The sequence below is a fragment of the Acromyrmex echinatior genome, chromosome 5 (genome assembly GCF_024713525.1).
Source record: "Acromyrmex echinatior isolate Ae372 chromosome 5, ASM2471352v2, whole genome shotgun sequence".
Taxonomy (NCBI): domain Eukaryota; kingdom Metazoa; phylum Arthropoda; class Insecta; order Hymenoptera; family Formicidae; genus Acromyrmex; species Acromyrmex echinatior.
In genome coordinates, this window is record NC_141856.1 from 5,873,089 (window position 1) to 5,901,037 (window position 27,949).

General features: G+C 32.6%; 4 protein-coding genes across 8 annotated transcripts; 1 reads left to right on the forward strand and 3 right to left on the reverse strand.

Annotated features, from left to right (window-relative positions):
• Window positions 1-32: 32 nt before the first annotated feature.
• On the reverse strand, window positions 33-8,679 carry St2 (Sulfotransferase 2). Of its 3 annotated transcripts, none has more exons than XM_087406275.1 (7): window positions 7,715-8,679; window positions 2,738-2,941; window positions 1,993-2,089; window positions 1,535-1,691; window positions 1,342-1,462; window positions 641-735; window positions 33-585 (listed from the first exon to the last, which is right to left on the reverse strand). In XM_087406275.1, the coding sequence occupies exons 2-7, from the start codon at window positions 2,910-2,912 to the stop codon at window positions 271-273; spliced, it is 960 nt and encodes a 319-aa protein (XP_087262401.1). In that variant the 5' UTR covers window positions 2,913-2,941; window positions 7,715-8,679; the 3' UTR covers window positions 33-270. The 3 variants fall into 3 exon arrangements, with proteins under 3 accessions (XP_087262401.1, XP_011060230.1, XP_011060229.1); XM_011061928.2 differs by lacking the exon at window positions 7,715-8,679 and adding an exon at window positions 3,034-5,424; XM_011061927.2 differs by lacking the exon at window positions 7,715-8,679 and adding an exon at window positions 3,023-5,422.
• LOC105149483 (protein fem-1 homolog A-like) lies at window positions 7,230-14,269 on the forward strand. 3 transcript variants are annotated; one of them, XM_087406273.1, is made up of 9 exons: window positions 7,230-7,364; window positions 8,692-9,194; window positions 9,840-10,148; window positions 10,266-10,629; window positions 10,706-10,766; window positions 10,868-11,050; window positions 11,169-11,417; window positions 11,568-11,693; window positions 11,781-14,269. In XM_087406273.1, the coding sequence occupies exons 2-9, from the start codon at window positions 8,747-8,749 to the stop codon at window positions 12,000-12,002; spliced, it is 1,962 nt and encodes a 653-aa protein (XP_087262399.1). In that variant the 5' UTR covers window positions 7,230-7,364; window positions 8,692-8,746; the 3' UTR covers window positions 12,003-14,269. The 3 variants fall into 3 exon arrangements, with proteins under 3 accessions (XP_087262399.1, XP_011060231.2, XP_087262400.1); XM_011061929.2 differs by lacking the exon at window positions 7,230-7,364 and adding an exon at window positions 7,381-7,688; XM_087406274.1 differs by lacking the exon at window positions 7,230-7,364 and adding an exon at window positions 7,382-7,684.
• On the reverse strand, window positions 13,804-19,022 carry LOC105149484 (protein Skeletor knk). The gene is made up of 12 exons (XM_011061930.2): window positions 18,609-19,022; window positions 17,987-18,209; window positions 17,770-17,878; window positions 17,390-17,628; window positions 16,986-17,266; window positions 16,733-16,869; window positions 16,505-16,640; window positions 16,224-16,422; window positions 15,552-15,652; window positions 15,234-15,488; window positions 15,034-15,141; window positions 13,804-14,877 (listed from the first exon to the last, which is right to left on the reverse strand). The coding sequence occupies exons 1-12, from the start codon at window positions 18,679-18,681 to the stop codon at window positions 14,687-14,689; spliced, it is 2,052 nt and encodes a 683-aa protein (XP_011060232.1). The 5' UTR covers window positions 18,682-19,022; the 3' UTR covers window positions 13,804-14,686.
• Window positions 19,023-20,394: 1,372 nt separating this feature from the next.
• On the reverse strand, window positions 20,395-27,624 carry LOC105149485 (uncharacterized). The gene is made up of 5 exons (XM_011061932.2): window positions 24,587-27,624; window positions 24,377-24,502; window positions 22,585-24,154; window positions 22,237-22,408; window positions 20,395-22,118 (listed from the first exon to the last, which is right to left on the reverse strand). The coding sequence occupies exons 1-5, from the start codon at window positions 27,187-27,189 to the stop codon at window positions 21,895-21,897; spliced, it is 4,695 nt and encodes a 1,564-aa protein (XP_011060234.1). The 5' UTR covers window positions 27,190-27,624; the 3' UTR covers window positions 20,395-21,894.
• Between the last annotated feature and the right edge of the window lie 325 nt (window positions 27,625-27,949).

Consider the following 27,949-nt stretch of genomic DNA (forward strand, 5'->3'; position numbering starts at 1 on the left):
TCGCGCAAATAATACAAGACGCTTTTAAAATATTTTATGTTTTGTAAAATTATATATGATTATAAATATATAAAATATGTCCATATATATAACATTTTTTTCCGGAATGGCGATCTTATTTAGTGATGTGCTTTTACATAATTGCTCTTATTAGATACGGTAAATTGGATAAATGCCTACAATAAGTAAATCGTAATGTAATAATTATGCGTAATGTAAATCTAAAACAATAATCGTCATGGCTGTTTGATGCGAAGAACACGAAGCTCCCTAGTCTTCGTCTGATTTAACATCCATATCGAATTTTAAGCCTGTCCCGCATAAATGTTCCTCCGTCCATTTGTCGAATCGTCGAGCGAGATCCTTTGACATGTAATTCGTCCAATCGCCGACTTCACCCTTCCTGATAAATTTAAAATTCGGATCGGTCTTTGTCTCCTCTTTGTCTAGTACTAGTTGTACGTTCACCGAAGGGTTCGCTGCCATTTTAGAAAATTTCAGATGTTCGTTTAATCCAGCAACTTGCTCGTCCGTCACGTTTTTGCCTAAAAATTTTGCTGTCTTCTTAATCACTGCCACCTGATCCTGCAAAGCACAATGTAAATCAAATGAAGATTTATTCCAAAACCAATTATTTTACCCGTTTCATTTCTTCATACGTGAGAAATAATATGTTAGCTTGATCTCTCGACTTCCAGAAAGGCAGAATGTGATCCCAAAACGGAGAGAATGGCACTAAACAAACATTATTTCTGAATATTGAACATTGAACTCTAATTTCAATGTTAACTTTGATATTTTAGTGTCGTTTCTCAGACAGTATACAGAATATTTATGATAAATGTTTATTACATGGGAAAAAATGTTATATATAATATAATTATAATTATATTAGGTAAGAAAAAAGTCTTTTTACAAGTTGGTAAGCAAGCTTTTTTAGCAACCCATAGATTCTATTTTTAAAAAAATTGGCAATTACACAATTTGATAGAGCAAATATTTTATAATATTTATAATAAATTTTTATGATCTGCGTAATTTAAGACCACAAAAATATTTATCAAATATTTAAAATAAGTCTTATAAATATGTACAAATGTTTTATAAATATTTTATAAACATTGTGTGTTGTCTGGATTTGAAAACAGATTGAATAAACATAAAATATATTAAAACAACAATATAGTACAACAAAAGTTTAAGATATCTAATCGTTGAAAGCATACACATATTTTTAAAAGATAAGTATTCCTGGAAAGCCTATTAAAATTCTTTCAAAATTATAAATTCTTCAAAAATTGTGACGAACATATCGTGAATCAAACGTATCGTTTAACATACCACTATCACGTAGCATCAATTCTGCGAAATCATCGAAGCTTCCATTCATACCGTGGAATACTTTGCAATAATAATAATAACTGACGCAAACGTCTTTTGGATTTCTCGTGATATATATTATCTGCAAAAAAAAGAGAAATTAATACAAAGGCGAAAATAATCACGACTTTTCATATGTGCGTTGCATCATTACCTTTGGCTTCTTCTCGTGAAGCTGCCGCGGTAATAAGTCCCAAGGTAGATGAGTTTTGATGTATCGCGGCCTTGGCATCTTTACTATATTTTCGACAGAATCACCCAGGATTTTAAACCATTCATCATACTTCCCATTGACCATGATAACCGAACCCCTGAGGGAAGATGTTTGGAGAATGATAAAAGGTACGTTCCGAGTTACGCATGAAATACATGATATATCATTTTCTCCTTCTTTATTATTTGGTAAACAACAAGAACTTGGAACGCATTCAAAAATACCCAGGTAGCAATTGCTAACGTTATTATCATCACTTTGACATTAAAATGACATTTGATTTAATTATGACAACATTTTAACATCAAAATGATGGCAATATCTGCTTGCTCTACCTGGATAGTGTAATTTCTCTTGCAATTTTACAAAACAATGATTCGATTTGTAAATCTACTTACTCGAGCGTAGGACTCCGCTTTAGTATAATCGTACGAGCTTCTTCGTAATCAAAGTCATGTCCGATGCACCATGTCATTTCCTGTGCCCAGTGACTTCCTGAAAATCAATTGTACATATTAAGAAGTAACATTTGAAAAAAGAGAATCAATCATCAGGCAACGTTTTTAAAGAATATTTTTAATATTTATTTTATATTTTTAATATACAAATTAATGTGTTAAAAGTATATTTTAAAAGCATTTACTGATTGGGGATTAGTGATAATACCTGCTTGATCAAACTCCGATTTACTCAATCGGCAACTATAACTTTCGTTTCTATCAATAGATTAACTTTAATTTTGGTTTAACTTGTACTTCATCTTTTTCTAATTTTTGAAACTAAAAAAAAATGAAGAGATAGTTAAATCTCTTCAACTATCAAGATTAAAATTAAACTACATTAATAGAAATAATTCAACTCGCTTACGGTAAAATTTCTGACCCATAATTCATCGTCTCTAATCCAATTTTTCCATATGTTAAAGTGCAGTAAAAAAATTAGTAAATCTATCTGCATTAACAAAAAAAATGGTCAATTGATATAACATTTGATCAATCAGAGTTTGATCAAAAGTCACTCTAATTTTACGTGGAATTTTTTTCGTTTCGAATATAAAACCCCCATTTATTTCTTTTTTTATCGTTACACAATCGTAAAATTTATTTCGAATTATTCACTGAATTGTGTTACTAAAATTTTTACCAGTTCGAGGAAACGAGATCATCCAGACGTCATCCTCGTATACCGGCATGTCACGTATTTTCTGCGCGTAAAAGATAATTTTTGGTGGTAACAAGCAATAACTGGGTTGCACCTTTACAAGACTCGGCTTCAACCCAAATATCTCGTCTAATTTATCCGCCGTCTCATCATCCATAGTTGAAAACACGATCGATCTTTTATCCACTGTAAAAAAAAAAAAAACAATTCAATACAAATGAATGATTTAAAAAGATTTGCTTTGACAATTCTATATTTGACTCTCACTTATTCCGTACTGTTTATATCGTGCGGATATCAATGCAGATTCAAGTATGGACTTCACACATTCGGATGTTGTTGCACACGCGACTTGCAGAGGAATGAATGTACCACCTTGCAAAGGAATGAATGTAAAGGAATAATGTATACCCGATCATGATGACCTACTGTCGACTGGAATACTTTTTACCGGTTCTATTCCTTTTTCCGGTTTTCAATGACTTTCATACTTTCATATTTGCCATGTAAATAAAATGGTCAGTTTTTATCGCATGCATTTAATAGTAAAGTATAGCTTACGATCGCAAATAATAGCAAATGTGTTTATATATTTAGACTCAATGAATAAAAACAAATTTTTTAATTGAAAGGCTATGAATCAAAGCTGGATGTTAATTATGAGCAATTAAACATCCAGCTTTTTTACTTACAGCCCTTTAATTTTAAAATATTAATTTGTATCTTCTCTTTATTTACTTTATTTGTACGTTCTTTTTTTCTTTGCTTGAATCCTTTGTGTGATTTCAACATATTTTAATTTGTCTTTTGAAATAATTAAGAAAATATTATAAACGCGGAGTTAGATGCGTTAAGATATTTTTGTACCTTCGGTTCATAAATAATCTAATTTTTTTATACTGAATTTTAGATTTAGGTAAAAGAGTAGCTTGCAAAATTAAAAATAAAATTTATTTAGCATTCAGTTAGTTGCGCTTTTAACATTGCAATATAATGTTGTCAATATCCGGGAAAAAATAAAAAAAAAACAAACGAAAGTATCTCCAATTTTTATGAGCTTTTAGTATATTTAAAACTAAAATAGAATACTCTTGAAATCATTCATTATAATTTTCTTTTTCATAGTTTCGATGATATCCTTTTAAAAAAAAAAGAAGTACAGTTTTTTTTCAAAGGAATGTTTCGTCCTAAAAGTGTATATGTGGATACGTATAAAAAAATACGTTCTTTATTTTGATTTAGAATACAACATGTTAAAAGCTCATTAAAATTAGAAGGGAACATTTCATACGTTTCCTTATTAAATAATAAATAATGTATATTTATATAGAAAGCATCCGTGAAAGCTTCAAAAATATTAATGTATACATATTTTAACTTTTTACAGTACTCAATATTCAGTGACAATTCGCTATAAATCAAAGCTACATTTTAATAAATACTTCTTACGATTTTAGAATAATGCTATTTTTACGAATCCTGAACTTTAAATAGATATTTTATTACATACGTTTGTATCTTATTACTGTTGACATTTATGGGTGCGTTCGGAGAGACATTATTTACGCTATTTAGCGCTACAAACTATTCGCGGAGCTGCAGATAGCGTTAACAAACAATCATGACGTCTAATGCGTGTTACGTCACAACTACGCGCTATTCCTTCCGAGGTAGTGTATTAATAGCGTTAGCGTTTACAGATTCGACCTAGTATTGATAGCGTTCAACATTCGTCAAGGTTAAATTAATGTTTGAGAGGATTCTGTTCTCCAGTGACACTTTTCTCTCTTTAAAATTTCGTAGAATAAACGTATGTACGTAACGTGTGAAATTCAAATCTTATCGTAGTGAATACAATCTCAATTTCAATCTTTGCAATTGATGGCACTGGAGTGCCAACTAGGCTGGAACATAATTCTCATTTGTATATCATCTTTAACTTTTTAAAGTTTCTGCAGAGTTCAAACTTGTGCATTTGATTTCATTACAAATGTAAAAGTCAGAGGTATCTTGTTACTGGCGATTTTTAATTCCCGTGTACGGAAAAAAGTTACTATTGCAATATAGCGCGGCAGGATATTCCGCTGCAAATGCTTAAGGTCCTTATTAGATGCGCTTCTTCTCAAATCGACAAAGCATTCTTCCTTTTATCTGATTAATTTACTCAATGTAACTATTAATTTTTTTATCTAGTTTACATTGTTCACTCCGGCCTAGCCATCATAAAGATTGTAATTGAGATTGCGTTCTGTTATTCCCTACGAGACAATTAAAAAATTACGTTACATATACTTAAAATCCAAACATTTAAATTACAGAAAATTAGAGAAAAGTTTGATCGGTGATTGAAAACCAAATCCCCTACATTAACTTAATCTCGACGAATATTAAATCTCTCTGGTTAAACGTTACTAACGCTACGCTAGGATCGTTCATCTTAATTATAGATATATGAAAATAAATGTATCTACTCAATCAACACACTTATACAATATTAACAAACAATATTATATACAATTTACAATATTAAAAAAAAATATTTTTTTAAACATTTATTTAATATTTTTATATGATATAAATATTTTAACTATTTTTAAATATTTTTTAAATATTGTGTGCTGATTGGGTAAATATGAATTATAGTTCATATTTAAAAAATTTAGGATAGAATTTTGTTTATAAGTTTAATCATTTAATAAAAAGTTATCATTTAATAAAAAAAAAGTATTAAAAAAATTAGAAATAGAATTACTTATATTTTTATTATACTTATACGAAATGTATATAAAAAATACACATATATCTAAAAAGACACGGCGCATAAAATTGCAAATAGAATTTTATTTTAATTTAGTGAGAATTTTAGATATTCAAAGTGGACTTAATTATTTTTTTTTTTAATCTTTCTTTTTTCTAATATTACGGAGATGATTTCTTATCAAACCGCTGATGAACAATTATGAGAGGAAATGTAAAGCGCAAGTAGTATTGTGCATGTTTAAATTATTTTGCGACGTTATTAACTTTCTCGTCAAGTAGATGAGATTTCACTTTCGGAGAAAGTCACCCGACTGCATTCTTATCAGAAATCGATTACACATTAAATGAATTCCTGTGGTCAAAAATGCTGATTTTCATCAACCATGAAAATATAAAACCCTAAACACAATGAGAAGTAACAACGACAGTGATAGAAATCCACAGGCGATACACATAGTGACAGAAACAAATAAATCCAATTCAACAGGAATACATGGTGGAAGAAACTTGGATTTCTTTTATGAATTTCTTTCATCATTTAGGAATGCATATGTCAATCAATGTTAATGTATATAGAAACACGGAATAGGCGGTAGCTATAAAATTTTCGACTAATTAGAATTCTGTGTCAATTCCTATTCCTGATAAAAAATTTTTCATGCATGAATATGTATAAATATGTATAAACATACATAAATATTCATAAACATAATTTTATATGAAATATCATACATGTTCGTATATCGTTCTTTTCTTTTAAAAATTACTTTTTAGTGTAATAGAAATAATAGTAATGTGAGAACATTAAAAATAATTAAAAGCGTAATTTTTACACTATTATTAAAAAAAAAATCAAGTTTGAAAAAATATAAAAAAATTACTTATGCATAATTATATATAAAATTACGCATAATTGTGTATGAGCAATTTTTTTTAACATTTTTCCAAATTTATTTTTTCTAAAATGAACGATGCAAAATTACCCTTTAATTATATTTTATGTTTTCACATTACTATTGTTATTTTTATTACACTGAAAAGTAATTTTACAAAAGAAAGAGTGATGTATGAAAATATTATCTTATTTCATATATAATTACGTGTTATGAATATTTATGTATGTTTATATACATATATATTTATATACATTAATGAAAAATTTTTTTACTGCGGCTGTATTCTTATCGCTGCTATTTGTAGTCTATTTCAAGATCTCATCGCGAGTTTGTGCATCTATCGCGTATGCAGATGAAGTGTAAAAAAAAAAAAATCGAAGTTTGTGTTGAGGGCAACACTCAGCAAAGAGAATGGATTGAAATGAATTGAAATGAATTCAGATTTTCAGAAATATTGATTCACAAATGTTAAAATTAATACTTTTCAATCCTGAATGCATTTTTATTGATTTATAGAAATTGCATATCTTGGAGCATATCTCTATGCCTTTCAATCTAAAAATAATACAATATATAAGGAACTCCGCACAATAAAAGGAAATCATGTATTGTGGAATACACAGTTTCCGATAGATTGAAATTCTTATTCTCTGTTCTCTATTCCCTGTTCCTTTTATTGTGCGGAGCCCCTAATTGTCCCCCTAATTGTTGCACAATACCGTGAAAGAAATAAAAAAGGCCAAAAAGATGCAAACATAGTCGACTCAGGTCGATTTAAAGAGTCGAGTCAAGTGCGCATGGAAATGCGCGTTGCAGATCACGTGATCTCTCCCCACCCTCGACAATCACGTGGTTTATTGATTGCCATCCGTGATTTATGAGTGTGCTGTGGATCGCTGATGCATTCGAATTGAACGTTCCTGTTTACGTACGAGTGACCGTGTATGATATGGGTAAGTTTCTCACTGCTCATCGCAAAATCTATCCTATAGGTTGACACGACTATCGAATGTGATCACGCGTCTTCGATTCGTCGCACGGCCTTGGAGGTTATGTCCCGTCTGTCTACACGCACAGCTGTTCGTGCGTATGATGTTTCACTGACGTGTGCACATACGAGTGCTTACATGCCTGGGTGTGCACGCAATTTCGTATCCTTGAATTTTCGTAAAAGTCTTAACGAACGTACATTTCGAGAGAAAGAAGAATCGCGGAAATGTACGGCCGTTGCTTTTCACGCGTTCGAGAAGCAACCTTGAAAGAATGAGAGTTCGTAAGTGCGTATCTTTATTCGTTTACTCACGTAGGATATTTTCTTCGTGCTTTCGCTTACTCTCGAGTCTTTCCAATTTATGTACCACTTTTCTTAATTTCCTATCAAATCAGTAAAGAATATATTGTCACACTTCTTGGATTCTTGTCTTTTTGATCTCTTAATGGATTCAATACGGGTTTTTCATTTAGTGACGCACAGTCGACAAACGTCATTCTTTCCTTATATTTATGCCTGATTTATGCTTCGGTCTTAATCTTAATCTTAGAATTAGTCCTAATTTAATCTTAAGGACTAAAGTTAAAAGATAGGAACTTTCTTGAGACTAAGATTAAGACTATGCTTAAGACTTTAGACTGAGGAAGCATAAATGATCTTATGGTATTCTTTGTTGCCAACTTTTAAGACTAAGATTAAAACCGAAGCATAAAGCAGGCATTAATGAATAACAAAAACAGAATGACACTTGTCTTGATTTATGTCATTAAATGGAAAGCATAGCCAGTTCCTTATTTGTATAATGAGTAGGATCAGTCAGTAGACTTTGTAATAGTAGCAATGTACATTGAAATTACACGGTTCTTTGAATGCAAAATCAGTGTTATGTTTGTAACATATGGCTGTATGGGAGTGTTTGCAGTATGCTTGAATTCATAGAATAGGTTTGTTAGACCCAAAAAGTTGTGCGACTCAATATATTATTTTATATAATATATTATAATTCAATGCATTATTAGAAATTTAAACGAATGAGTTATGAAATCCTTTGTTGTTTCAACAAGTATTATGCTACTCTTAGAAAATAATTAATTTGTTCTTTGTAACTGAACTTTTGATTTTTTTTCTCTTCTCTTTAATGTGTCTAATTATATTAATTTTAAGTGTAGAAGTAATAACATACAGCTACAAAGAACAGATTTAATAGTACATTTGTATTACTTGATGTGTAATAATTCTCCAATGTCACTTCAGAATATGTTTTATTCATAAATTGAAATTCCTTTTAGGTCTGTAAATCAGAAGGAGCGGTGCTGTACTTTAAACCGCTTTGGGAAGCGGGCAATGTGGCTTGGCAATAATAATCGCTGGAACTTTTCCATGGATCAGATATTTCATGATCTTATTCACGAATGTAAATATGTGGCCCCAGGAGCGCAACTCACTTACGCCTTGAGGAATCGCTTGGAGAAGTATAAAAGAGAAATACGAAAGGATATTGTGTCTCGTGAGAAAGAAGGTTGTACCGCTTTGTTTATCGCCTGCAAGAGGGGCCACGTAGAGATTGTCGAATATCTCATAAAAAAATGTGACGCAGACATCGAACAAAGAGGAAGGTACGAAGTGCCAACAGACGACAGGTCCGTTCATTGTGTTACTCCGCTATGGTGTGCTGCAGTATCAGGAAATTTAGAAGTTATAAAATGCCTTATATCTCATGGAGCTGACGTCAATGCGGTCTCTGATTCTGGATCGACTCCTGTTAGATCTGCGTGCTTTATGACACATATGGGTAACGAAATATATATAATTAATTCAGAATACAATTGAGAGAGAAAATAGAATATATAGATAAAAATGATGAATTAGATTAGATATCTTTTAAAAACATAGCTTTTAGATAATTTTAGATATAAGTACTGTAAATATAATATTTTAAATCAAATTATTGCAAAAGATAATATGTTAAATTAGAGAAGTTTAAAACAGAGAAATGATAATTTTGTTCTACTTTTACAATATGTGATTTTTTATCTACTTGTGTCTCTTTAATTAAAATAACACAACGCCTGCATAAAGTATTAAATAGGTATATATTTTACAATAAAAACAATATAGTATATTTGCGATTAAATTAAATTAGAATGAAAATATGAGTGTATGTAGGTCTAGGTCAGACCTACTTTTAAACTCTTTGCAAGTGTTGCAATCTGTGTTAATTACTCTATGACGTTTTTATTAAAGGAATCAAATATATCACATATATAATATAATAATACATATAATTAAATGTATATCTTTGCATATTATTAAATATATACATTTTTTATAATATAATCTAATCTTAATTATAAATATGATTATTTGTATTTAGATAATGCAAGTTATCTGGATTAACAGAATGATTTTAAATATGTAGATAACACATATTTTCCAGATATTGTTTCTTATTTAGTGGAAAACGGCGCCGATATATTAAAAGCGAATTATAATGGTGGAACATGTTTGATAAATTCTGTACAAAGTGTGGAGTTATGTACTTTTTTGTTGGAACATGGCGCGGATGTAAATGCCACTGACATTCAGAACAAAACTGCCTTGCATTATGCTATACAAGAGCACAGACTTCAAACTACTAAACTGCTCTTAGAACATAATGCAGATCCTCATCTTAGATCTCGTTATAATGATGATGCCCTCCAGACTGCCTGCCTTAAAGGAGCCATTCAGATATTTGACTATTTAGGTGAGAAGATTTAATGTAACATTGGAACATCTATTTGTTTTATAATAACTCTTTATAATAAGAAATTTATTCTCTTGTATTATTTCACGATATGTATAACATTTATATATAATTTAGTGGAAAACGTATCGTATTCTGCGGAAAGATTGGCAGACGCAAACGAACTGATGGGATCTACATTTTTTGATGATCATAATGACACGCACATGGCGTTGCAATATTGGAGAGCAGCGATGATCCTCAGAATGGTCAACTCGGATGACGGAGTGCCTTTACCAAAGAGACCTGAATTACCAAAACGTGAAGCTTATAAAAACGTTACGGAATTTTCGAATTTGGATGAGTTAAGCGCTATTTCGCTTGACTTAGATGCAATAAGAATACAAAGTCTGCTGATATGCGAAAGGATATTAGGTCCGCATCATAAAGATACTCTCTTCCGATTGATGTTTAGAGGTGCATCGTATGCAGATGCCTTAAGGCAAATATTTTAGTTTCTTGAAGTATTTTATATTATATTTATATGGTATTTTATTATAAGAGGTTTTCTTTTCTAGATATCAGAATTGTATAGACCTGTGGCGTCGCGCGTTAGAAATTAGGGTAGAAAAGGATTCGGTATGTTTATTATTAATTGCTTATATATCATAGGTGACGTGATTTTTTTATCATTGATTCCATATGAAAAATTTATCACATTTTAATGATATTTTTTGCAGATCTTGTATGCGGATACTTGTTTTACCGCACAAGCTCTTGTAAGGCTTATGGTAGATTTGAATGAAAAAACATTGGAAGTGATGGATCGTAACCGAGAAAAGCAGGAACCACGATTTTGCGATGTAGTAGCGATATTTAAATTACTTTCTAGCCAACTGACCGAAGCTAGAGAATTGCTGGAGGTATATGCGATTTCTCCATATATATATATATATATATACAATTTAGAGATTTTGTGTATTACAATACATTGTGTATGTTATTGCTGTACAATTAATTATACAAATGTGAATATTATAGAAACGTCCTGTACATAAGAGACAAAGAGATAGTTACGAACGCATTCTGAAGTGTGTGACGCATCTTATTTACCTATTAGTAGAAACGGCGAATTCTGACGAGGAGAAAGCTCTAATGCACGAACTAGTCCGTGGTTTAGTAAAACAAAATCCAAGAACTGTTTATACAGAGGACACACTTCTCCATCTTTGCGTTTCTAGTTTAAATACAATTAATTCTAGTTATTTTACTTCTGCCGACGATATGCATGTAAGTATGGACCTTCAGTTGTATATTAATTAAAAAATTATTATTCTCTGGACTTGCTTGATGGAAAACTTGACTATAAATTAGATGAAAGAAATATATATACATATATGTACATATATAATAATAGAAATATGTGGTGCATATTTTCAGACAATCTTTCCACGTTTAGATGTTGTTAAATTACTCTTAGATTGTGGGGCATATGTTGATGCTAGAAATATAATGCGATCAACACCTTTACATGTAGCGAGTAACGCATATAATTTCCGCAATCCTGTAAGTATTTTTCTTTATACATATATTTTTTATATAGAATTTTATATAAATTAAACTTAACGATTTACAAATTTATATTTGTAACAGCTGATAAAATTATTGTTGGATTATGGCGCACACTTGGATACACCAAATAGGGCGGGAGATACACCAGCGCGATTGATATCCTCTAATCCATTAAATAGTGTCAACCTCCTTAATTATACTAGCCTTCAGTGTCAGGCCGCGCAAGCTGTTTGTAAATATGGAATTCGTAGTACGGAACTACCTATTACGTTACGTTATTTTCTTGAACTTCATAGAGAATGATATTGATAATATTTTCAAATAACTTGGATGTTTATTAAGAACAATCTTGCAACATATTTTGTTATAATTCCAACATATACGACAATATCAAAAATTTCGCATGTAATAATAAACAATGGTATATATTAATTATAATTAATTAATGCAGATTATAAGAACATCATAGAAAAAAACATAACATAATGTTATGAAATGAAACAATGTCAAAATTTTAATTATATATAAAGAAAGTACTATTTTTAGAATCCTCCTGTTAAGTGTGATCTAAATTGTAAATATCGCGCATATGCAGTTTAAGACATCAAAGTGAAAAGACTGAATGTGAGAAGAGAATGCTTCTATAAAAACTAATTTTCTCGATGAGATATACTTATATATACTTTACAATGTGTAAAATCGTTTTTAATATTTCTGTACAGCGACTTGCATAATCTAATTAAATATTAAGAGTTCGTGCAATCTTGGACAGCCATTCTTAAATATTGCAAAATATTGCTGAAAAGAAATCTGCATTCAAAAATCGTTAGCCATGTTATATTAATTAAAAAAAAAACGCAGTAGAAAATATAAACATTGGCAGCAATATGAATTGTTTTTTGAAGACAAACTATAACTGAATAGAAATAAGAACATTATGTGCAAGATTTTTGATTTATTGAAATTTTAATTTATTAAATTTTAGAAAGAATTATATTAAAATTTTTTTCAAAAATATTGTGAATGGTGCTTTTTTATGATACGTATTTGTCTAATGGAAACATTTTCATTGATTTTTAGAATATCATCTAATAATTCTGTTTAAGTTATTGATCAATTGATATAAAAACTGTAATAGAGTGCCTTTATATTCTACATATTTTGTATTATATATTTTATAATATTATTAAATTTTTTGCGATTCAGATGTTGATATTTGATGAATATGATAAAGCATCTTGATATTGATGATATTGTTGAGCGTGATAATATTGTTGTTGTTCTTTTTATATTATATTTTTTATTTAAATTTAGATTTTATTTTTTTATTTATCGCTTATAAATTGTATTTCTAGAATTATTGCTTTTTACACTGAGCTATTACATCAAAATTAGATAATTTTTGATATATGATTAAGACATGAATCTCAAAATTATTGGAATTTAATAATTGAATTTAATTATTTAATAATTATATCTCAAATTGCTAGGTTACTCCATTTGGAAAATTCAACTTTTTTGTGATAGTGACAAGTTCGCTGCCTCTGCTGTGCTGCAAGAGTGCCTGCCAATAAAAGTTAATTTCGCATTCGTCATTCCCCTTATCTAATCTGTAAAAATCCTGATGCGATAACAAATATTAAAGCAAAACCAAGACTGCGCTGGAGAGTATAACTGAGAATTATACAAATACAATATAAGAATTATTTGATTCCTTTATCAACATCTGAATTATAATTAAAGTTTTTGCTTACTAATTTATTTTTTCATGTATGTAATTTAAATCTTTTTAAGTTTCGCTTTATAGTTTAGATTTGTTTGTTATTACCTGCAATATAAAGATTTATAAAAATGATAATATGTTGATAATATATATTTGAAACACTGAAAAACTATCAATCACATAATATAGATTTTAAAACATGCAATCTTGAAATTAATACACAATTATAAAAACTAATAAAGTTGATATGTAATACATAGTATTTGGAATCAGCCTTAAAAACTTAATCTAAATTATATACAAACTTGCTTTCCTTGTATTTCAGCATTTTATTTAAGAGTATAAGGATATGATGGATATGCCACATAATTAAAATGTCAATAAAAATAAACAGCGAGATTTATCGATATGTTTTGCATAAAAATTTGTAAATTTAACTACACTTATTGAACATAGTGATTATTATATGTGAGGCTATCACAAACGTTCGTTTAAAAATGATAAGATATTACAATTTATTATATAATATATAATTATACAATATATGAGCGAGAATATTAATTGATTGAAAACAAATGCGTTATAAATACATAGTTGAAGCAAACGTCACATTCTTGTATATCCCAATACGATCTGCATTAGCAAAACTTTTGTAAAGCGATTAAAAAAAGAAAGATTGAATTATTACAATTGGCACTTTATTTAAGCACGTAAATATTAGAAATATACTCACATCTTCTCGTTTGAATATAACGCATTGCAAATGTAATGTATGTTGTCTTTTATATGCTCACGATATCTTACTGAACTAATTAATGGTATATGAAATAAAAAATTATTGCAACAATTTGAGGACGTTTAACATCCTTTTATTTTATCTGGTTCTTTATTTTCATTATATAAATTAATATTTCTTTAAATATTATTTAAATATAACATAAATATTAATGTTCTTTTCACATAGTGAAATAAAGAGAGCATATAAAATTGATCTTGTTATTATAATCTGTTATTAAATCGTGCACACCAGCAGGTAATACAGAACTTATAGGAACTATTGTATTAGAGTTTCTTAATTTTTCAATAAAATCAACGTACAATGATTTAGTATCTTTGTGATGCATTATCGATATGTACACATTGAAGCACAAGAATTAGTAATTCATTAAAAATAATTTAGCGCGTTCTTATGTAAAATATTTAAATAAATTGCAGAAAAATATTTGATAATAGAAATATTTTTCTGCGAGTAAAATATTCAACTTTATAAAAATAGACCGCAAAATACAGTTGCAATTGCAATAAGTAATGATAATTTATGTATGATTGCACTGTTCTTCGTGTAAGAATCGACTACGTGAATCTTCCAGCCCATGTTTGCATGTGTGAATGAGTGATAATATACCAGGTCGGGCCATGATGAGTTTGGACTTATTACTAAAGTGCCGCCTTCTCCTGCACATGAGAGATAGAGAAACATAAGAAAATGATTTTTATAATCATTACTTGTCTTCACACGTGTTTGAAACCGTGACTTTTTCGAATTTTTTCATTTTAGTCAACATTCGTTTTAGAAATTTAAAGATTTAAAATCGAAGAAGATTTATTTACCTGGTTCGCAGACTTGCACAAGCGTTCTATTGAATTTTTTGAATGATGGGAAATTATCATCCAGTCTTCTGTCTCGACCGTTGTGCTTGCTTAAGCAAAGCGGCCCAACTGAAAAGTAACAAATCAAGTAAAGAATTCCGCGAACATTTGTGTCTAAATTTATATTAAATGTGTGTGACGTAAGGAGAATCTATACAAACCCGCAGTCGGTCGCGGTCGACCTCTTCTAGTCAGTTCAACGCCAGCCAACACTCTGATCTTACTTTGCGCAAGATCGCTGAGTGTATCGTATCCCCCGTGAGGATCATCGGTTATTATTAACGGATGATAAAGATCCGCGCTGTGCGGATTATTTCCACCATGAACACGAAAACTGTACGTTAAGCCTCGTCGTAGGTATAACTCGGGTATCAATGCACCTTCGATGTACCAAGCAAGACCCACCGATGGTTTGCCTGCGAATATGTTTCGTGAAATCCTTGTAAACGATAATCGAAATTAATTAATTAAGTTTATACCTGTGATTCCTTGATACCCTCGTTTCCCTCCGGAGGGTCCAATGGTTGCTTTAAAAGTTCTAATACTTCTGTCAAATATTTCTGTTTTTTGCCAAGGTTCTCTATAAGAATGATCAGTAGATGCTTAAAAAAAAAATCTTCAAAACAATATATCTAATATCCCATCTAATATAACTGTTAAATATCATTTCTCATTCAACAACATAACTGTGATATAATACAATTGAAGAAAATTTTGTACATACAGTTTTTGTACATCTGAAGAGGATCTAATACAAAGGCCGAAACATATGTAATGTAATGTAATGTAATGTCTTAATATTGATTTATTCTACAGCAGAAAATATTAATATAAGTTATAAAGTTTATCATGTAATTTTATATATTTAATTTTTATGTTATAAAGATTAAATCTAACTCTTATATGGCCTTTCATAATAATCATTCTATAATATCGTATATTATTAACAAGAGTTCTTTATATTGTTTTTTATATAATACAAATTGTACGTATTCAAAAGTTATATTGTTGCGTGAGAAATTATAACTAATAGTTGTATGCTATTTGTTCGATATTTGATGAGATGTTTAATGAAAATTCGTATACATATATATAATATTAAAAAATAATTTGATACACATATATAACCAAAATACATTCGTTCTTCGTACCTCGGGAAGATTTTGTAATTATGCTCTGTAAAATCGATGCACGCATTCTCCGGCTCCTTACGATTCAATTCGAGCATCACATCGCCTCTTGGATATACATCGTGGAAACTCGGTTCGTTATTAGTTTTATCGAGTCTACCCAAGGCCCAGACCACGTATGCCGGTTTATCCGTGGGAAAATCTTTGTCTCCGACATCGGCTGTGCGAAAGTAAAATTTTTTACTATTCTATACGTCATACACAATGAGTGTTTATAACAAAAAAACATGCGTGCAACTCACATGAGATAAGTGTACGTCGGTATGTAATGATATTGATGCCGTCCTCTCTCACTGCGGTGTAAAGCTGATTGCTGTCTAAACCACCGAGTAGCTCATCTTTGCAAACTCCTTTGTACTGACCCAGAACTTTCCCACACTATCGTCACACACATTAATCTATTTATCTTTCACATTTCTACCTCTTTCTTTTATTTATGAACTTAATAAATTAAATATAACTTTACTTACTGGCGCCTTTGCCGTAATATTGTAATCCGTAGCGTATCCTCGTGTATCGTCCATATATGCGATAGCCACATCTGCACCTTCCATTCGACTAGAGGTCTCGGAACCGGATAAACCAAATGCCATGTATTCATCTTTGTCTGGAAAAATTGAAATGTGCAAAAATAAGTAATCTCTTTCAAGCCTCAATTTTTAAGAGATAATTGTGAATCTATATGAATGTATTTGTTAATACACAATCTATTTGTGTACATACCGACTTGACCTGATAATTGAATAGTGATCTGCGGACCGAAGATCTCCCAGGCGAGCTGATATCGCTTGTGCAGCTGGACGCAATTCGGAAGAGACTGTGTTTGCTTGCGAACTTTTATCAATGACGGCGGTACATTGAGTCCGTTGGGTATAATGACAGAACCGTAATTAGACTTAGTTTTTACGTCAAAAACACTTAGCCAGTCTACGTTAAAGACGGTTTTATCGCCTGGTAGCTCCAATATGATATCTTCATTATTATATGACCTAAGAGAATCCATGCTAGAAAGAGAAACTTCTTTTACATACACTTTTAGATAACTTTAATTACATCATGAGATTTTTAATAATAATTTAATTTACTAGCGCTAATAGTATTTTGTAATTTTATTTTATTCCTCTTACTATCCATATTCATCGGGTACTTTCTGGCCTTTGCTGGATGGTTGCGGGCCAAGACCGACCCAAAAATACGTGTCCATGCCTTGTCCGTCGTAGATGAATTGTGGGATGCTGATGGTTTTCGAGTCCAGGATTACAATGGGTTCTGACGAGACATTGTGAGATCTTTTCGACAATTGTGATATTTTTTGAGGCGTGGGTGGATCAAACTCCTCCGGAACATAGACATCTCCGAAGGTGTTCTATGATTAAAAAGTATTTCAAATCATCAGATTCCATCTATCCTTAACTAATCCTTGTATAGCTCTTATCTTATATCAAATATTAAATATGAAATAATACTGTACACAAAATTAATACATCGCTTATAAAATTTGTATTACCTGAGTCACTAAATCGTATACTGCGAACCATTTGATGTCTGTTATCTTTTTATTATCCGGCAAGGTCAATGTAAAATCTTTGTTAAAATAGCGGTCCAAAATATTTGTTCTGAAAGATCACGCATATACTCAAGATTTAATTTTGCACTTTATCTTAAAATCTTCTTAATCTTTCTTTTTAAATGAAAGAATTTTAAAGGAAAGAAGTATAGCTTACTTGCCCCACTCATCAGGGACGATAAATCCTTGCGGGCCTGGTCTATTTGATGCGCCTGCCCAAAAAAATGTATCGGCTCCATTACCATCGTAATTGAAAGACGTCAGCAGCAAAGTGTATTGGTCCACAGCCCAGACATCGCCGGAAACTTGATGATGATACGGATTTAATTTTCCCAGATATTTTCCCTTGTATTTTTCCTCATTATCTTCTTGTGCATAAGCTGTCAATATTATTTGAAATATTTATTGACTTAATAAAGGAATTTTTTTAATACGATAGTATAAAATATAATTGTTTAACATTACAATATTATATTTTTTGTTCATCTTTTCACAATTTAAATATTTATAAAAATTCGAAATATTTATAAAAATTCATAAAAATATATAAAATATTACAATTCTAATAAAGGAAATTTTGAAATAATCGTTCCCAAATAATTCAGAGCTCTAGATTTTGCCGCGCGCATTCGTATTCATATTCGTCGGAGACATCAATGCCGAGTAAAGCGATGTCTTCGATCGATTTCGACTCTTTCTCGAAACTTCGTTGATCTCCTTTTTCAACAAATGCATTTTTTTTTTGCAATATGGATTATAATTATACAGTCGGTAATTACCGCAAGAAAAAAACAAGCATCCTAGAAGCGTCACGAGGGTACTCAGTCCCTTTTTTCTCACGACACCTGCCATCGCTTCATCTTCCTTCTAAGTAAAAGCGTGTCGTCTTTTTATCGGGAGATCCACGAGACTGCCAATAGCGAGAAGCTGATGAAACCAACAGATGAAACTATGTGTGATCGCGCTGATTCATTACTCATAATCAGGTGAGTTGGACTAAATTCTTGGATGAGCGATCCAACGTGGTCGTCACACTCGCGATAACGGAAGATGAACTGCGTGTATCACGATGAATTCACTGGACGGCGGACGCCAAGGCGTTCCCCGTTGTCTCTCACGGCGGAAACGAGCGGAAACGCGACTAGAAAGCCAAATCGGCCTTCGTGGGACGCGGTTCCACGCACAATCGCTACGGCTACACATTCCCCGAGAGAAAGTACACGCTGCCCAGGGAACCAATCGACGATGGAAAAACGAATTCGTTCCGTGATCGCGGTCATTATCGCGTTATTCGCCGGAATCCAGTTCGCGAGGACGATGGACCGAACGAATTGGAACGAGTTCGTCGATAAAACTGGTTAAAACTTTTTTTTGACAAAAACAATAAAATATAATTATATACTTTCCTAAAATTTCACAATATGCACGAATCTTTTCCCCGATTTTCTTCAAAATATTCGTAAATCGAGAAAGCGAAAAGTTTCTTGTAACTGCGTTGCGTTGCGCTTTTTGCACTTATTATTAGAAAGAAATGAGCATTTATTTAGAAAACTTTTGAGCAAAAGAAAGTGAAACGTGAAAAGTTGCAAGAAAATATAGAAAATGTGATAAAAAAAAATTGAATCTACAAAAAGATACAAAAGTACAGCTGGAGTAAAAAGAAATATTAAAAATTGTAAAGAATAATTATAGTAAATGACAGCAGAAAAGAATTCCAAAAAGAATTCTTAAAAAGAATTCCAAAATAGAAATATCTCTCGAGCATGAAGTTTTAATTTGTCAGCCTCTCCTTTATAGTCCTCTATTTCTACCATTTTGCAATTTTCGCAATGGTTAACAGATATTAATTACTAAAAATCGCTGAATATTTTGATTTTCAATAATTTTTTACTCAAATACTATCAACTTTACAGAAAAACAGTGAGAGACAAAAATTGTTCATTTTCTTCTCATAAAGTTCTGAGAATTTTTTTAGTTTTTTTTTCAGAAATTTTTAATACTGTATCTCAGCAAATGAGAATGGATTGAAATGAATTGAAATGGATTCAGATTTCAAATATATTGATTGACGAATGTTAAAATACTTTTTAATCCTGAATCATTTTTATTCATTTATAGGAATTGCATGGAGGAATTGTATATCTCTATAACCTTTCAATCTCAAAATAATATTAACTTTTTCTGTGCAATTGTGAATACTGTTCAATTCAAAATTTTGAATAGATAATACAGTTTTTTAATCCAATTGTATCCAATTGAATCTAATTGAATCCAATTAAATCTAATTAAATTCAAAAAAATATTCGCTATTTAAAATACGCATTCGGATAGAAAAAAATTTCATATTTTTTAATCCATATATATATATATATGGATTAAATTACTCAAATCTGTCTTTTAATATTTTTTTTCTGCTAAAGGCAAGCGTTAAATCGTGTCCTGTTAAGCGTAATATATCCTATCGTGGTTGTTCAATCGATAAAGTTTTATATATTATATGTATCTATATAATTATGTACCTATATAATTATAACATTTAAAAGGTTGAATAAAGCGACATTCCTCTTTCCCTTGAAAATATATATATATTTTAAGAATTTTTTTAGCACGTTTTATTTCATATGCAATAAAAAAATGCTATACTACAAGATTCAGGTACTACGTATATGTTTAATTATATTTCTCTTATTTTAAAGCATTTTTTATAATCGATGGTATGTTTCATTGATATGTTGTTTTACTGCGTGAAAATAATTTTGTTATACTATATGTGTATCAAATATATACTGTATATTGCTATATATGTATATTGGATAAACATGAATTATTATCGTTACGTTTTTATCAGTATGATTTCACTAAATTCAATTTCTGATGCTATCAGTATCATGATATAAAGAACTTTAACATAATTTAATTATTGTCGAATATAGATAAGAATTGCGACTATATATATTTCTATTTAAATACGAAGTCAGAAAAATTATGTCAATATTCTAATTTGATTTTCATATTTTCATAAGAAACGGAAATTGAAACATACAGATCATTGTTCTAAAGAATTTGTTTTTGTATCTATGATGTGTGTAAAGTATATAAAACACGTATAAAGAGATTCAATATCTCTGTTTGTACTATTTAATCATGTCATCACTAACAGTAGACTTAACGATATACGCGAGTAATTTTTACGTGTACTGTAAAACAGATCAGATCCTTCATTATTTGTAATACACATATTCAATATAATCATAAATAAATCATAAATCCGAGTCCTATTATGCAATTTTACTAAAAAAACACACATTACCGTAATACAAATTTTAACGCAACTACCTGAGATAATACAATTAAAGTGTGAAACGAATATCTTTTTTTTTTTTTCAAAAAATAGAATATTCTAAAATTTTCTCATTTAAGGATAGGCGTTTCTAGAAATTAAGTGTGATATTAAGAACTATCTCTTAGATTTTGTTAAAATTTACTTATTTTGTATTCACTCCGATTGCTTGAAATCTAAGTTTGTAGTTATCTTATAAATCATTATTACATATAACAGTTTTGTGACAAAACTGTTTAGATTTAAAATGCAACTAAAAAAGCATCTAATAATAAAAAAATAAAAAATAGTTTATATTTTTAAAATAGTAAGTTCGATATATATTATAAAAATTACACTATTTAAAATTATACTATTTATTTGCAATTTTACAGATATCTAATTTGTCCGTAAGTGTAAAATACAATATATATATGTATATTTTATTTATTCTTCTAAAAACTTCAAAAATAAAAATAAACAATAACAATAATATAATTTTTTTATTAGTTATGTTTCTCTCGAAATAAATTTTTATTATAAAACTCGTCAAATTTTTATATTTGATGAGTTTTATTTATTTTTATGTATTACAAGTATATCTTGTTAATATGTAAACTCTAATCCTGCTGCAGGAATTATAGTAACGAAACTTCGATAAAATCTGTGAGATAGTTCTTGTCATGGTATATATCGCTCATTTGCGAAAATAGAACAGCATTCTACAAAAATAGATGCCAATAATACTACAAATTAGATATAACGCTAACGTTTTGAGATAAATCTACTTGGCCCCTCAATACTTTTTGCTGCAATCTCTTACAAAAAATTTTTGCCATAAGTTTATTTCGACGTGCTTCCTCTTGCCGTTCTTGTTGCCGCCGTTTAAATCGCACTTCATTCAGTCGGAGATATCGTTTACGTGATCTCTCCTTCATCTCTTCATCGGTAATTTTTCGCTGCATGTAAACTGCAATAAAATATTTACGAAAAATTATGATACAAAGCTATAATCTGCAAATTTTTGTCAAAGTATAACAAAACGTAAATTATTAATTTGTCATATTTACAAGTATTTACAATCTTACCTGTTGGCTTTCGTATTGGTGCGGATTTAATAACATTGGACATACTAGCTATCGCCAATAACTGTATTCGCTTTTCTTTCCTCAATTCGCGCAATTGGCATATTTCCGACAAATATTGTCGGCGTGTTTCCGCATTGCCCACAAATTCAGGATTATTCCTAGATAAATAATCCTAAAATCGATTCAATAAAATCGAGTCATTAATAAAAACTGTTATGCTAGTATTATCTATTCTCTTTGAATTAAACAATTTTAATTCGGAATATTGCCATTGCAAATAAAGATTATTTCAAATAATAAGATTTAATATCCGAATATCTCATTTATTAAAATAAATCAAATGTTTACCTGTAATGTACTTATTTGATGAGGATTTTTGCTGGCGTTATTTCTTTTTATAATATCACAAGAACAGCTATCAGATTTTCCTGCATTCAACGGTTGTTTGAGGACTTTTGGTATATCTGAGATTTCGTTTTTCGAGGCATTTGTTTTTGTAAACGATAATTCATACGCGACAGCTTTGGGATACGTCTGACGACAGCCACATTTTCTAGTATTTTGATACATGGCACCACACACGCGGCAATGTTTGTAATTTCTCTCAGTCTCGTTAATACTGGTATCGTCTGCATAGTTTGGTTTGGATGTATAACTCTTGCACGCTTTCCCTTTGACAATGTCTTTCACTTGACTATTACTACAGGAGCAAGCCTCATTGCAATTGCATTTTAAACTACTTTGTACTTTACGTTGTTGATTCACGTCGGTATCCTGCGAACTATCGGAGTAAATTTGTGTTTGCGGTTGACGCTCGTCTATCTTTAGATGACAGTCAAAACGGCACAAGCCATTATTGTCGATTTTACTGCCCGTATAACATTCGCACAATGTTTCTGCAGTTCCCGAATTATGGCACGCAGCACAATCGTTCGTGCAATTACAAATCTTCCCCATGTCACTCTGTTCGCTGTAATTTAGCGCGCGCGTTCTGTTCTGGCTTTCCGCGTTATAATTTTGTCGGGATTTTCCAATGACAATCCTCCTATCCGCATCGTTAGCAGAGACATTATCACACTCACAAGCATTTCCACAGATTTGTTCTGAAATGTTACCATGGGTACAAGAAGGATTTTTTTGACATACACTACAGATGGTATTATTAATATCTATAACAGGCTTCTGTTTAAAACACAATGGACATGTCGTAAACGGTCGTTTATAATATTCAGTCCGTTTGACTTTAACAGTGCTCGAGCCGCCCTTGTTATCAGCTATGGACGAATAAACACCATGTGCACAATTACATTTTGATTTTGACGCATTGATTTGATTCTTAGCCTCTTTCTGTTTCGGCTGGACACTACTACTTTGCGATATACGATGATGAACTGACTCCATCGTGCTGTTGTTGCTCGCATAATTCGTTTGTGTCTGCTGCGAAATGGCCGGCACGTTTTCTTGATGATTCTTTCGCGATCTGATCAAGGCCGTCTCGAACGAATTCTGTTTACATCGTGCACACGTCCGTTGTACAATCGGGGTAGAGTGCGTTTGACACGACTGATCTCTGCACTTGGTGTCGTTTTGATAATGCACGCACGGTTTTTGAAGATTCGCATACTTCGCATCGTATACGTCGGACTCTGTCGTCATCGGTGTTGATGACATTTCCCGAGGTAGCGTCTGCACACCGACAGCGATATGTTTTGTCGTACATCTCCGCGTTCTGCCAGCAGACACGATCTCCCCGCCAGTCTTCGAATAAGCATTAGCCACGCCCATGGCCGTTTGCGTGCAACTGTTGCGTTTCATGATCCTCTGAACCATATTATCGCCAGGGGTTTCGCACGCTGCCAAATTGCAGTGAGACGACCATGGCTCGTTAACAGAATCTTCTCGCAAATCAGATATGTTCCTGAGAACATGAAATTAAACGATGTTAGATCATACGAATTACAGTCATTACATTATAGTTGGTATTCATAGTAATATCATCTGGTTCTTATATTTAATAAGTACAATCCTAAGATATCATAAATCAATCACAGAGTCGTATTAACACCTTAAGACGGGACTATAAATATTGGTTTAGATTATACAATCATTACAATATATATCATAAACAAATACGAGTTACCTATGCATGGCATCCGCGTGTTGTTCCCGCCTAAGTATCGCTGTTTGCTTTGGCTTGAGATTCGCCGATTTAGATTTTCTTGGCGAGGATTTTGGTCTTTCCAATCGCCTGGGTTGTTCCAGCAATCTAACAAATAGAATGAAATCCAAATTAAAAGATATAATGTTAAAAACAGGAGTTTGTTAAAAGTTAAAAAAGAATAATATATACTTTTTTAAATTACAGAGATGACTAATCTCGTTTGTAATCCAAATAAGTTGATTTCTCTTCTCCATTTCGGCGTAATTAACGAGCTTGGAATCATCGGATTCGGACATGCTGCACTTTTTCAATTCAAATTGTCTTTCAGACGACGTCGTCGGTAATCTCCAGTCGGTGTTATTATCCGTGTTATTGTTGGACTCAACTGGCGTTCTTCTGTTATTTACGACGGCATCCAGTAAGATCCTGTTGTGATCTGGTGGTATACTGTTCGTCGTGGTCGACTCTCTGTGTTTGCAGTTCTCCTTGAAACAAAATATGTCGTTTACCTTAGTGTTCTTATGATTGCGCTGAGGCACAAAGCATTCGGAGCTCTCGCTCTTATCAGGATCCGTTAGCGTATTGCTAGTCTGTTGACAATCATCCGTCCTCAGTCCTAATCGCGCTTTCCTACCGTCCATTTCCGTTCTATCAGTATGTCGGTCAAACTTGTCGCTATTACTACTCTCTAACGCGACTTCCTTTATGACATCACTGGTAGTTCCCATCGACTTCTGCATAGACACGTTCTTCTTCTGCACGTTCCATTCATCCGAGGATTCGGTAGTGCTATGCTTGTTCGTCAGGGCCTGAAGTAATTCAGCTCGGTACATCTTATTCCTGGCATCGTCCGGATTCCAAGGAACGTTATCCTCCAAATTATGCTCTATTTTGTCGTCTGTATATTTCGCAGTTATGAGTCGCTTAATCACGTGGTGTATCAGTCTTTTCTTGATCTGCTTGTCGCATTTATTAGCGTCGACGAGACTCTTCAAGATGTTGACACTTTTCTCCAAATCTCGAACCAAGCTGTCCGAATCTCCCCAGAGCTTATCGTTGACACTGGAACTGCTGTTTGGCAATGTCGAGTTCGATCTACCGGTGTCCGAGGAAACGTGACTGTCCCTTTCATTTGGGACGTTTGCGTAGGTGTGTCCTGGAAAATACTCGAAACTATTGGCTCTCCCGGATACGTTTTCCGTCTCGTCAGGCTGTGGTGTCGCCGAGGTGGATGCGTTCTGGGAGATGTCCGAGCTATTTCGACGTTTCTGGCACTCCTTCGCGCTGATCTCGGCATTGCCTGCCGAACGCGAAACATCGCATTTTCTCGGATTTTTAACTTTATATGTACCTTTAGACCTTTTCAAAATAGAATGTATAGCCGTTTGCACATTAGGATTCTTCTCCGCTGTCGGCGGTTTCGTTTCTTCAAAATCCGAAACTTGCACGCCAATGGATTCCTGAGTGCACACATCAGGACTCGTTTGTATCACCTTGTCGCAAGTGGCGGGTTTATTCACTACGGTAGAGATGGAGGACGTGGAGTTAAAGATTAAAGGAAATACAGTTTTCCTTTCTTTAACGTGAAGATTTACTTCGCTCTGGCTCCTCTTCAACGAGCATTTCAATGATAACGGGGGTATTACATTCATCGAGATGCTTTTCTTCAATGGCGAACTCAATGGACAAATGACTTCCTTGCGTTTATTTACAATCCTTTTCTCCACCGTAATCGAATATTTTGCTAATGGAACCTTAAACGCCGACGTGGGAGTGTCGTGTATTTCCAATCTGGTAGGCCTTACTACAGCTTTCAATTGCGTAGAGTTACATGGAACGCATCTCTCTTGCGACTTTATGTCATCTCCCGTTATAATGCCTGGCAAATGATTCTTTACGATAGGTGTTATCTCTATCTCGCTCTCCGATCCCGAAACATTTCCGATTAACGGCGTGGAGTTCGCATCGGGAGCAATGGATTTTGAACCACTCTGTACCGTCGCGTTCTTCCCGGATTGCATCCCTGATTCAGTGGTACCCTCCGGGTCTAACCGTAAGGCAGCGGAGCATCCTCGTGCTAGAGCCATACGTTCTATGGTGCTCAACTTTTTATTGCCTTGCTTATTGTGAGCATGTGAATTGAAGTAACCGACGTCTGCGCCGCTGTCCCATTCCAATGGTTTATAAGATGCCACGCTGGAGGTCGGAGAGGACAGCTTTCTCTCGTTCACCTCCGGAAACTTCTCCTGATTCTCGTTCCTCTCCTCATGTATCGTCTCTGGTGTAATGCCCTTGAGATCTGGCGATGGTGTCTGAATATCTGTCAACGGTTGAACATACCTGGATGAAGCCTGATCCAGAGAATGATCTGTGTTCGAGGATTGCCCGATCAACGGAGGTCTTATCCACCTACGCCTTTCTTTTGATACACAGGGTTTCAAATTGTACTCCTCTCCAACGCAGCCCTGCCTGCTGGATGTACCCACTTGGGCGTTTAATTCATACAAGCTGTAATAATTCTTAATAGCCTCCTGCGGAGTATTCGACATAGGTAGCGAGAAATACTGATCCAAATTGGCATCTCGGGAATACTTGCGATAATATTCCATTACCTGCGCGGAGAGACTCTTCTTGCCGGAGAGGTGCGATCTGAATTTGGACGGTTCGACCGGCGGCGACGGCGAATGGCACAAGACGGGGGCGTCGTTGCATTTTTCGCATGCTGGTTCGTTCAGATTCTCCAAGTCTTTCAGAAAACGGCCCTCGCAGCTAGATTCCGAATCGTATTCCATACTAATAATACTAACTGTCTACGATACATTCTCTCGCACCCTCGGCCTGTCATCCCCGAGTCCTTCCGGCGCGTTCAATCGTCCTGGAAATTCTCTTTGTTCGGTGCACGTGGCGAGTAACAGTCGAACGAAAACATCTAACCCGCCTTAATACTCATAAATCGCTTTAGCGTCTATCGTCAACAAAAGCTTGTAGGTTATGACGCGGATATGCGCGTCACTTTGCGCTTCGAATATTCACGTCGAAATAACAGTCCTCAGCGATTTCGTGGGTTTTCCTGCGACGCAATATTCGATTGGTATGTCCACTTTGTTACGCCCTGCGTAATCTAAGTGATGACAGTTACAATACAATTATTTACGTTACAACGACTGTTCAAATGAAATTCTGTTTACATCCACTGCTCATCTAATACATTATAATTGGATGAGTTTTTGAACGCAACTCCGGATTTCTTGAGTTCCCGCTCGATTGGCGGATGGAAGCGAATAGTTTTGCGAACGCATTATTATTACTATCGCCGTCCTATTTCCTATTTTTAATACAATAATTTCAGTAGGAAAACTAGTGCAATACTGGATGTAACTCAGAGCAAATCGGTTTACATCAGAGTTTACATATTTAATAATTTAATCTTTTCAAAATTATGAGGTTATATCATAGATCTGTTCTTTTTAGCTGGGGATCGATTCTGGGTATCAATCATGAAACTTTTTTCCTAAGATGAAAAGTCAAAAATTTCTCTAGTAACTTCAATGG